Source organism: Mus pahari, chromosome 20 (genome assembly GCF_900095145.1).
Source record: "Mus pahari chromosome 20, PAHARI_EIJ_v1.1, whole genome shotgun sequence".
NCBI classification, from domain to species: domain Eukaryota; kingdom Metazoa; phylum Chordata; class Mammalia; order Rodentia; family Muridae; genus Mus; species Mus pahari.
Window position 1 is genome coordinate 29362661 of NC_034609.1, and position 11072 is coordinate 29373732.

The following is an 11072-nucleotide window of genomic DNA, read 5'->3' on the forward strand; positions in this document are numbered from 1 at the left end:
ACCAGCACCCAGAGGGCCTGGCACTCAGTGAAGAAACCTTGCTATGAAACATTAGCTGTGTCATCTTAGCTATGTCATCCTGCCCGAGTCCACAACCCCTTTCAGCCCAGAGAGAAAACAGAGTCAATCTCCCTCCTCACAGTCCCACGTGTGCAGACAACGCTCAGCTTTTCACAAGCTCACACATGCTCGGTCATCTGAGGGCTGTCCTAAGGAGAGGAACTATAGGTGGTGAGAGGTGCTTAGTGGGAACTCGCCCTTAGAGTCGGGAAGTAATTGTTCTACCAGCATTTTAGCCTCCTAAAGTCCCAGGGTAGCTGGTGGAAAGAGGAGGTAACTGATAAGACAGGGAAAGGCTAACGGTGGGGGTTGTCCATCAGGGTCTTCCAAGACAGGGTATTGGCGGGGTAAGTGTCTACCATATGGAACTATGGTCTGGGGATGACAGGATCTAGCTTTCTACCCCAAAGCTTATAGTGCTGGGCTTCTGCACAGAGAGATCCCTGAGGTGATGATGAAGAGGTCCTCAGGCCAAGAACTGGGTCTATCATCCTTAAATGGATGCCCCAGCCACAAAACTCATACAGATGCTTGACTCACTCAAGAAAGACACAGCCTTCTGTTTAAGTGTTTGTGTTTCCCGGATTTATTCACCCTCGTTCCAAATTCTACATCTCAGGCCACTCTATTCCACCTCCATGGCCTGCACAGTTTCCTCGAGAATTTCCAGGGTCAGGGGTCTCACTTCCTTGGTCAGGACAGGTGTGGTTCCAGGAGCAAATCGGTAACGGCCAGCTCTAGAAGGGAGGACAGCCAGCCTTTTAGAATGCAGCCTGCCCGGTTCTGGGTGCACACACACACAGCCCTCCCTTCCCCATATTCCTACCTCTGCACAGGTTCTGTGGGTGTGCTCAATGCTCTCAGCAGCTTGGCACCCCCTGCAGTGATCACACAGGCATCCACATTGCCTCCAGAGCCCAGGTCACTCAGGATACCCGCAGTGATGGCTTCCACCAACAGCTCTTGTGCAGCCTCCAGCTGGGTAGTGGGAATGAGGTTAAAAGGACCTAGTGTTACCACACTCTAACCAGGGGATTTTGTTAAAGTCTAGACAATTTGCTCTTTATGTAAGCTCAACCTCCTCTCTCTCTCCATCCATTCAAAATTCCAGTCCCTTGGCTTCTGACCCCCTCTCTGTACAAACTTCTCAGTGTTGTTTACACATATAAACCCCCCTTCCAGCTGTCTTCCCAGCCAGTCTGTCACGAGTTTCTCTCTGGGCCTTAGTTATTTCTGAAGCACATAGTCACTTAATCCTATCCCACTCCCAAGTCCAGATCTCAAACCTCATACAGAACCCCACTGGGCTTTACCTCTTCCTTCAGTAAAGATCCGTTGTGAGCTTCCCCTTCTCTCTGTGGTCTAAGCTTGGTTCCTGACTGGCCCTCCTATCTTCAACTTTACTCTGTCCCTACTCAGTTGTCCCCTTCACACCTACAAGTCTTCCTTATTTCTATACTTGGCCAGGGTTTTTCAGCACTCCCCGCCAGTGAGCATGAAGAAGTCGCTCACCGTCATGTTTGGCTGGAACCGATCCTCCAACAGTGCCACGGCTGCACCCTGACCAGAGCCTGCAGGTGGGAAGGGGCAGCTGAAGTCAGTTGTTAGCTGCAGAGGTATAAACCTTGAAGGTGGGGTTGCAGGAGCAGGATTCGTGTGAAAAGGGTGGAGGCGCTCACCAAGGGCAGTAAAGGGCAGACGGCTGTAGGAACCGTGTGGGTGCACCTCGTAGAGCTGCGGTCCATTCAAATCAACTCCGCCCACGATCAATGACGCCCCCACGTGGCCTTGGTACCTGTGGAGGAGTGGGCAGGGTTAATGTCAGCAGCCAGGCCCCGCCCACGACACTGCCTTTTAGTCTGAGTCCCGCCCCTTCGTTTGGCCTGGCGTCCTGCAATTGATGTTGCCTCTTCCGGAAATCAGCTTGGTCTGTCTTCTTCCGGTCTCCCTGCTAGTTGCAGTCCCGCTTTTTTTTTTTTTCCCCCACGTCTCGCCTCCTGTCTACTCCACCCACCTGCAGATACCCACTCTAGGGGTCATCTTAGCCCCACTTGCTCACCGGAAGAGAGTCTGGCGCAGGATACGGGTGACCGTGGCCACCCGAGGCTCACGGCCGGTGGACAGCGCATGTAGCTCCATCTTGGAAGCTGCCATCCGCGTAGTCATCTCAGTGTCCGCAGCTACTCCAGCCCCACAGCAGCTAAGGGAACAAGGGATGGTGGATGTGGACAGGGACGTGCAGAGACAAAGTAGGGTGTGAGCGACAGTGCAGCTTATGTTTGAATATGGGGACTAGCCCGGGGCATACTGACTAGATTTTAGGGGCGATGAAGTGGATCTTCTCGCAGCTTTTGTCCGCCACAACCGAATCGTCAGTGGCCCGCGTGTCCGCGCCCAGGATGACTCCATCCTGCAGAGGCAGAGCCCAGCCTTAATGCCCACCTGATCTCCACAGTGGCTGCCCTTCTAGCCCTCCACCCCTATCACCCCGCTTACTCGGAACACAAGCCCCGCGATGGTAGTCCCGGTCTTGCGTGCATGAGGGACCCGAAGTCCCGGAAGGACGTGTTCCAGGGACGCATTCCTGGAAACATTGGGGTGACTCGCGTTTCAGTTCTGCATCAAGGGAGGGTCCTTGAACCGATCCCCAAACCCATCTCTGCTCTCCTCATCCCCTGGGTTAAGCCCCTACTTGGTCACCCAACATAGGGTTCCCCTCACTCCACCAATAAAACAAGGCACCAGCAGTTCGTGACTAGAACTCCACTCCCCCTTCACCTCTGGCAGTTCTCGAAAGAGAAGCCTCCTCTGGGTTCCACTGCCTGCTTCAGCATCTCGGGGCAGGAAGGCCAATTGAGAATACGGGGGTCTCGATGAGTGGATCAGCCAGGGGGAGCAGAGGCGTCTGTCCTGGCTTCTGTGGGGTTTTTCGGGACGCTTCCTACTTTCGCTTTCACCCCCACCTTAGTTCAGAGGCTGTTGGCTGCTGCGTGCATCTTCTCTTTCACTTTCGTCTTTGCGGCTAGTCCCTGGTAACACGAGGAAGGGGCTATTGCACTCCTTGCCAGGCCTTCCATGGTGCGCCTTAGCTCCTCCATTCCCATCTCGCCTGACACTGCAAGCACATGTATTCAGGTAAAACACTCACACACATAACCCCTTAAAAAATAAGTAGAAATGAAGCCTTTGCAGGCTTAATTATGGGTAAATGTGGCATGTGCACGCCATGTGCCCGCCAAGGTCAGAAGAGGGCATCAGATTCCCTCGAGCTGAAGTTATAGATGATCATGAGCCACCATGTGGGTGTGCCACCATGTGGGCGTTGGGAACCAAACCCAGATCAAGAAATGCTCTAAACTTCTGAGCTCTCTCTCTCTCTCTCTCTCTCTCTCTCTCTCTCTCTCAAGTCCCGAATTAAACCTTCTTTAGATAAACTGTCATTTCTTCAGATCCTAAATTTTTTTTTTGGGGGGGGGGCACTTGAAAAACTTTTTCAGTGTAGTTCAGTGTAGCCCTGTTAGTCCTGGAATAAGCTATGTAGACAAGGTTGGCCTGGATGAGAAGATTAAAGGCATGTATACCACTACCTGGCCCTAGCTTTTTAATTTTTTATGTGCATTGGTGTTTTGCCTGCATGTCTGTGTGAGAGTGTCAGATCCTCTAAAACTGGAGTTACTTACATACAGTTTGGAGCGCCCATGTAGGTGCTGGGTATTGAACCAGGGTCCTCTGGAAAAACAGCTTCTTTCAACAGATGCTGGGCCATCTCTCTAGCCCCCCCCCTTTTTTTTTTTGGTTTTTCAAGACAGGGTTTCTCTGTGTAGCCCTGGCTGTCCTGGAACTCACTTTGTAGACCAGGCTGGCCTCAAACTCAGAAATCCTCCTGCCTCTGCCTCCCGAGTGCTGGGATTAAAGGCATGCGCCACCACGCTCGGCTAGCCCCTTTTATTTATTTATTTGTTTGTTTTCAAGACAGGGTTTCTCCGTATAGCCCTGTCTACTCACTCTGTAGATCAGGCTGGTCTCAAACTCAGAAATCTACCTGCCTCTGCCTCCCAAGTGCTGGGATTAAAGGCATGTGCCATCACTGCCTGGCCTTCCCCTTTTATTTTTAATGCTGGTTATGGAGTCCAAGCTCTTACATTAACAATCCCCAGCCCCAGATCTTCAATTCTATTTATTTGTTTGTGCTTTGGGGACAGGATCTCTGTGGTCTTGTCTGTCCTGGAACTGTGTGTATCAGAGTGGCCTACACAGAGACCTGCCTGCCTCTGCCTCCCACATGTGGAGTTAAAGGCATGCACCACCATGCTTTATTGTAAATCTCTGTGTCCATCCAGAACTGTGTCAAAAGTTGGTTTCAAATCCTATTTCTCTGTGTCCCCATTCCAACAGCCATACCCAGATCTGAATATTGGCACGGGCCCCTGAGAAGGAAACCATGGAACGCGCTTCCTGAGCAGCTCAACCAGGACACTGAAAATCTATTTACACAGCTCAAAGTCAGTCCAATCTGGGGCCTTACCAAAGACCACTGAACCTCGTGTTCCCCTAAGCCCAGATCAAGCATGAATCAGCCAGGTGATGCAGGTATCCAAGGACCCTAGTACTGCCTTCCCCATAACCCATAACAAGCACACTGGATGTATTTTTAACAGCTAGGTCTTTATTCAGGGGGTGGGGGACCTCGGCTGGCAGCTGGGGACTTAGGAGTGCCGTGGCGGTAGGCACCCAGTAGGATGGCATTGATATGTTCCAGTGTCTTATTGCTGAAGACCATGTTGAGATGATCCGTCTCATTCATGGGCAGCAAATGCACGGGCTGCGACTGGCGGCCCTGCCACTGGCCGCATAGCTCAGTGCTGCGGGTAGCTACGGTGTCGTCCCCATCTTCATAGAGTGCAGCCACCGGGTCTTTGTAGGGGAAGTTGTGGTCATAGATGTAGGTGTGGGGTGTGGGTCTGCCCACACCGTAGAGACAATATACTTCTACACCAGGTGCGGGGAGACCCGCCAGTAGGTCACGAGACTGCAGAAACATGTGCCAGCCTTCTTCAAAATGTAGATCTATGAAAAAACGCTCAAAGTCTTGGACGGTGTAGTTGAAGTTTGGTGTGGAAATGAACACATGGTCATCGGGCCACACATGGGGGGCTGGGAGCATCCAGGGGTACGTCGTGGTTATACGCTGCTCCTCTTTCAGCTTTATATTGGACATGATGGGGATGCCCTGGTTGTCACCTGTAGGATGGGGGGGGGGGACAAGGTGGGACAGGGAGCTGAGCCTGGTCCACAGTTTACCTCGGCAAAAGCGCTCAACCTCATTTCTGCCGCATCCTGATCTTGGTTCCAAGACACAGACAAGAGTTCAGTTAAGTGCTCAGTGTGCTGACTTAATAAAAGAAGCTCTGCTGACAAGACAGGGCTCAAACAGGGAAGATGGGGCCTTAAACAGAGTGTATGGGAAGAGGGGCAGTTAAAGAGAATAAGGGATATGTGTGTGTGTGTGTGTGTGCACGTGTGTGTGTGTGTGTGTGTGTGTATGTGTGTGCATGTGTTGGCTATTCTTCCTTAGGCCCTCTGCCTATGTTGCACAGTGGTCACAGGACTGCATTTCGGGAGGTTTAGATGGTATCTGCTTTACATCCAGTCATACAGTCTGGTGGATCACTCAGCGGACTGTAAACTTCACAGTGGAGGCTAAGCCTTACTGCGCCCAGTATACGGTGGTGTTCAGTGAGCAGTAGCTGTACTAGTACTGGTTCCCTGGGGCTACTGCTCAAAAAAGGAGCAAGAAGGATCCCTAGGTTTGGCCCTGCCATGGCAGATCATGTCCTCGATGAAACAGATTCCTGGGCACAGGGGCTCTTGGAGGTAAAATGTAGCTAAAAGCCACAGTGTACAGGACTTGGGGGCTACCAGGAGCAAATCTGGGGTTGACAGATGACCGGGATTGGCTTCCTCTATCAGCACTCAAGGACTCTGGAAGGAGACGTCCAAACGGTTGCTGCTTTCAAGGAGCTAATGGACAGCAGGTATGCCCTGACAGACAGACAGTATCCCCGGGGCAACACTGAGCAGAGCTGGAGTGACTGCTAGCTAGCTCTGTGATCTGTTTCACTCCTCTGTACCCCACACTGGATGACCATGGCCAAGAGGCTCCTCACCTGAGGTCAGGATCCGCATGGGCTTGATGGAACCACCCCACGGAGCCCCGAGAGAGATAAAACCATCAATGAAGTGGTCCTTCCAGGACTGAGGCTGACGCAGTAAGAAGTGGAGCACGTGCAGACAGCCAAGGCTATGCCCAATGAGGAAGACAGGCTTCCCATACGCAGCATACATCTCCTCTACCAGGTCAGCCAGCTTCTCGTAGTATTCATCCTGCTGGTCTGAAGATGGGTAGATAGGTCAGGGTAGTTAGGGCCTGGGACCCCAGCCCATCACCTGCAAACACTTACGGGGTGCCAGACGCCAGTCATAGGGTGCAGCCCGCACCGTCTCATCCCGCACATAGCCATTGTTGACCAGATTCTGCACCAGTGTATGCAGGTAGCCTGTGGGGAGGCAGAAACAGAGGGGACTCTGTCCATTACGCCTTCAGGCTGGCCCAATGACCAAGAAGAAGAGCCCCTGCCTTTCCCGGGTACACACACCTGCTAGCTTGTTGTCATCCACGTACTCAACAGAGTCAGTCTTGCCAAAGCCAGGGACACGGATCTGGACACCAGGGGCATTGGATACGCGCCCAGAGCTGTGGTTGTAGACAACCCTGGGGACAGTGGGACATTTAGCAGCCAGCAAGCCAAGGGTCAACGTGCAGGGGCTGGGTAGACCACACAGGACATACCTGGTATTATCAATCCAGCAGTCCACCCCAAGGGGGAGAAACATGTTGAAATCCAGCCAGATGGTGAAGAAGTCCTCTGTCTTACGGTAGCACATCCAGTTCACCACATCTGGTTTATCCAGCTTGGCTTCTAGCCGATTCCCCAAGCAGCCAGGCACTGTGGGCACCAGCTTTTGTTCTGAACCTCTTGGCTTCTCTCCAGCCCCCCCAACCCTACCACCCCCCAAAAAAGCCCACCCCTCCATCTCCTACACCCTCAAGGTTCTAATGACACGTAACGTATCCTCTCTCCTGCTCCATTCTTACTGTCCCACCGGTACTGCAGATTCCAGGCTCCCTTCAGGTAAGGAAGGTTCCAGGAACCAAGGCCACTGACCCCTGCCCCCACAAAGCAAACATCCACCCTGGCTTTCCATTATTGCCAAAGTCCAAGGGGAGAACAAATAGGTAAGGGGGGACAGGGGCTGGGCCTTGAACAGGGGCCAGGCCTTTACAAACCTCTCCTGCTATCCTGCCTGGGATAGCTGGGTATCTCTGGCTGGGTATCTTGTTCTTGGTAAGATAGAGGCTGAGGAAGTAGTGGGGCTTAACCCGGAATCCAATGTATCCAGAGCTGGTCATGGCTTGTAGTGCCCTGGCCAAGGCCTCAGGCAAATCTATTTCTACTCTCCAACGACCACCACCCCAACCCCAGACCCCCAGAGGAGACAACTTGGAGACAGAGCAGTGTGAAGGAGGAAGGAGCGATGTCTCTGGAGAACAAGCCTTTGGTCCTTCCCTACACCAAGTCAGGCTCATGAGGGCTCATGGTGGGCCAAGAGAACCCTGACAGCATCCACTGCTGTCGGGGCTTAGGACCCAGGCTCCCCGGGGTCTTGCTTGATGTATCAGGGGCCTAGTGGGGGCTTACCGAGGATGACAGGCCGTGTGTGGTTACTGAGCTCAGCCTTGGGCGTGGTGTGCGGGGGAAAGAGCACATTGAGGAGCCAGAAGGGAGTGGCAGGAGGGAGCAGTAGCCCCAACAGCAACAGCGCCCGCTGCCATGGAGAGCCAGGCAGCCCCATCACAGCCCAGTGCCTACTGACAGATGAGGCAGTCCTGGGCTGGCCTTATCTGGACCGGGGATGGGAGGGGCCCCGGGGCCAGTGGGAGGGACAGACCGCCAATGGGGGTGGCCAGGAAGGGGCATAGCCTTTGGGATCTGGCTCCGGACTGGGGTTCAGTTCCGTCTTTCTTCCCCTGGCGCCAGGAGAAAAAGAGCCGGGGCAGCAGGAGGCCCAGAAGTACACAATGTTTTATTGAAAAAAGTCAGGCTCAGCTTGGCCGGCTCCATTCCACTTGGCTTGATGAGGGCCTCTGCCCACAGCGCCTGGGCCAGGTCTTCCCGCAGGCAGACCCAGCTCAGCTCCCCCTCTTACTGTGTCCCTCTGCCCCTTTCCGAAATGATGACATCCAAACAATAAATATACAATAAATAGCACTCGTGGGCCAGTCTGGGACTTCAAATCCCGTATCCACCCTCACCAGTCTTCTCTAGTCAGGATAGGCCTCCACTGGAGTATGGGAGGGGACGATCCCTAAATCCTCCAGGGTCCCCTGGGCTCTCGGATCCATTTCCATTGCAAGGCCCAGGCTTGGTTTCCCTGGAGACCTAGCAGAGCTGGTCCAAAGCAAGGCTGGGCAAAGCAGAACTGGCAAGGAGGTGCAAGGCCGGGCACTGTTGTCCTAGACAGCCCAACTCCAGGCTACATGACTCCATCGCGGCTCAGGAATAGATAGTGATGACTTCCCGGCCACCGCCACGCACCAACAACACCCGTTCAAGGCCCTCGGTTAGGACCTCAAGGAATTCCATGTCTGCAGGGTTGTCAGGTCAAGGAGGCATCCACAGGACCAAGGCCACTTTCCACGCAAGGAGAGGACCGCTCCCTGCTGTCAGCCTTTACCCAAAAGGATACAGTTCTCATCACCCTCGCTGTTCTTAGGAGGGCCGGGCATGTTCAGCAAGACCAGGCGGGCATCGTGGGAGCGCGTGACAATGACCTCATTGAGCTTCACAGCAGTGTGCATGCGCCGCACGTTGGACTGGTCCCTGCAGACCAAGTGGCTGGTCACAGGCCAGAGAACTATCTACCTAGCAAAGCGGCCTCAGTCCCTGGCCCATCTGCACAGCATGCCCATCCCCACGCTCCCTCCATTCCAGGCCTCAACACGGCTTGTACTCACGGCTTAATGTGCACCAGCTCCCGGAAGTTGTCAGGGGCATGGCTGGGGTCCCAGGGCTCAGCCATGTACTTGTCTCTGGTCCACGTCATCTGGATCTTGTCGGCCCCTGCCGCAGACTCCTCCTCCTCGTCGGAGTAGAGGCTCTCCAGTCTCAGAGCCGAGTGCCTGTCCTTCACCAGCTGGGCCTGAGGACAACCAGAGGAGGCATCCTTGGAACCCTGGGAAAACGGGGGCCTGCCTGGCCTGATAGGACTACCCTGCCTCTAAGACCTTCCTGGTTCAGGCAGAACAGATGCAGTTCTTTGTTAAAGACAGGCGGGCCTCTTGCCTCAGCCTCCTGAGCAGTGGAATTACAGGTACGGACCGCCATGCCTACCTTTTTGTTTGTTTGATTTTGTGTTGTTTTTGAGACAGGTCCTTTGGCTGGCCTGGAACTCACTCTGTAGACTAGGCTAGCCTCGAACTCACAGGAATCCACCTGCCTCCGCCTACTGAGTCCTGGGATTATAGATATGAGCCACCAAGCCTAGTCCTGAATCATTCTGGTATATCCATCAGACAAAGGCGTGATCTGGCCCTTACCCAAGCCCGAGTCAAGATAGCCATTTACCTCTCGATCCCGCTCGGTTTTGGTCAGCCTCATCTGCCGCAGCATCTGAGACCGCTGCTCCATCATCAGGGTCCGCTCGTAGGTATATGCAGAGATGTCACTGTTGTGCTGGTGGGGGGAGGGGGATGAGTATCAGGCTGCATGATGGGGTGGGGGGAGGCGCGGGTCCTCAGGGACAGAGCAAAGGCAGCTCACCATCTCCACCACTTCCACTTCAGCTTCCAGGCGGAGGTGATACAGGAAGATGGCCAGATCCTTCTTCATCTGGATGCTGTTGTCGTCCATCTGGGCCACGGTGAAAATGCGCATCCGGCACTTCTTCCAAACCTGCGGCCGTGGGTCGTGTGAGCGGTTGGTTGGGTCACCACGCCCGGCTTCCCGAGAGCCCGGCTGCCCTCGCCCACGCCCGGCCAGCTGGCACACCTTATGCTGGCGCAGCAGGAAGGGCAGCAACATAAGCATGCCTCCGTCGTGCACGATCCACCACACGTCGATGTGGCCCTCCAGGTAGCGCTCATGGTTGCTGGGGTAGAAAGCTATGTTCTTTGGCACCAGCAGGGCCAGGTGGGCAGCTGTGGTGCAGCGCACAGTGTCTAGGGAGGAGGGGCACCGCTGACTGCCAGCCTGTGACCCTCTGGTCTCTGCCACCTCACTTTAACCCTGGCCCTTGGCCCCTGGCCCAGCTCAGGCGCCAGACCCTCACACACCAATAAAGGTCTTCCAGGCACGTGGGTCCTCACTCTGTCGCCAGCCATAGGGCCAGCCCAGCACCACGGAGTTGTGTCTCATGCCGCCCAGGCCGCAAGACTGGATGAGGTGGGCCAGTCCCTCTCGAACCTTGCCGGCCACCACCACCTGGCAGAAGCCCTTGACTTTCTCAATGTCCATCATGTTCTTGATGGTCTGCGGGGAATACGAGAGCATCAAAAAGCAAGGCCCACCAGTCTCCATCCTAACAGGGAATCCCTCTAGAACACTGGGGTTCACAGGAGAGACCTTGGAGCAAGCTGCCCCAGTGTGTGTGAGTGTGAGTGTGTGTGTGTGTGTGAGTGTGTATGCAGTGCAAGCATCCTACCCTCATGTGGAAGTCAAAAGACAACTCTTGGGAGTGGGTCTTGCCCTCGTCTCTTTGTAGAATTTGGGAATCGAGTCATTAGGCCTAAACGTCAGAGTCTCTACCCACTGGGATGCTTTGCTAGCCCAAGGGCCACGGTTTCTTTTTCTTTTTTCTTTTTTTTAAAGATTTATTTATTTATTACATGTAAGTACACTGTAGCTGTCTTCAGACACTCCAGAAGAGGGAGTCAGATCTTGTTACGGATGGTT

At 54.1% G+C, this 11072-nt stretch overlaps 3 protein-coding genes across 4 annotated transcripts in view; all 3 read right to left on the minus strand.

Annotated features, from left to right (window-relative positions):
- Positions 1 to 627: 627 nt before the first annotated feature.
- Positions 628 to 3289, minus strand: Psmb10 (proteasome subunit beta 10). 2 transcript variants are annotated; one of them, XM_021220583.2, is made up of 8 exons: positions 2839 to 3289; positions 2557 to 2644; positions 2373 to 2470; positions 2120 to 2260; positions 1740 to 1855; positions 1573 to 1631; positions 887 to 1038; positions 631 to 797 (listed from the first exon to the last, which is right to left on the minus strand). In XM_021220583.2, exons 1-8 carry the CDS (start codon positions 2892 to 2894, stop codon positions 686 to 688), a joined length of 822 nt encoding a protein of 273 aa, XP_021076242.1. In that variant the 5' UTR covers positions 2895 to 3289; the 3' UTR covers positions 631 to 685. The 2 variants fall into 2 exon arrangements, with proteins under 2 accessions (XP_029388397.1, XP_021076242.1); XM_029532537.1 differs by having other exon boundaries at positions 628 to 797; positions 1573 to 1855.
- A 1415-nt stretch (positions 3290 to 4704) lies between these two features.
- On the minus strand, positions 4705 to 8014 carry Lcat (lecithin-cholesterol acyltransferase). Its single transcript, XM_021220722.2, has 6 exons — positions 7821 to 8014; positions 6911 to 7067; positions 6717 to 6832; positions 6522 to 6617; positions 6228 to 6452; positions 4705 to 5301 (listed from the first exon to the last, which is right to left on the minus strand). Exons 1-6 carry the CDS (start codon positions 7972 to 7974, stop codon positions 4727 to 4729), a joined length of 1323 nt encoding a protein of 440 aa, XP_021076381.1. The 5' UTR covers positions 7975 to 8014; the 3' UTR covers positions 4705 to 4726.
- A 95-nt stretch (positions 8015 to 8109) lies between these two features.
- Positions 8110 to 11072, minus strand: part of Slc12a4 (solute carrier family 12 member 4) — a 22823-nt gene continuing 19860 nt past the window's right edge. Inside the window, exons 17-23 of the mRNA XM_029532750.1 lie at positions 10454 to 10817; positions 10170 to 10339; positions 9942 to 10073; positions 9747 to 9854; positions 9137 to 9321; positions 8869 to 9002; positions 8110 to 8767 (exon numbers count right to left, since the gene is read on the minus strand). Coding sequence (XP_029388610.1) covers positions 8676 to 8767; positions 8869 to 9002; positions 9137 to 9321; positions 9747 to 9854; positions 9942 to 10073; positions 10170 to 10339; positions 10454 to 10817 — 1185 coding nt within the window. The 3' untranslated portion in view covers positions 8110 to 8675. The remainder of the gene's footprint in view (positions 8768 to 8868; positions 9003 to 9136; positions 9322 to 9746; positions 9855 to 9941; positions 10074 to 10169; positions 10340 to 10453; positions 10818 to 11072) is intronic.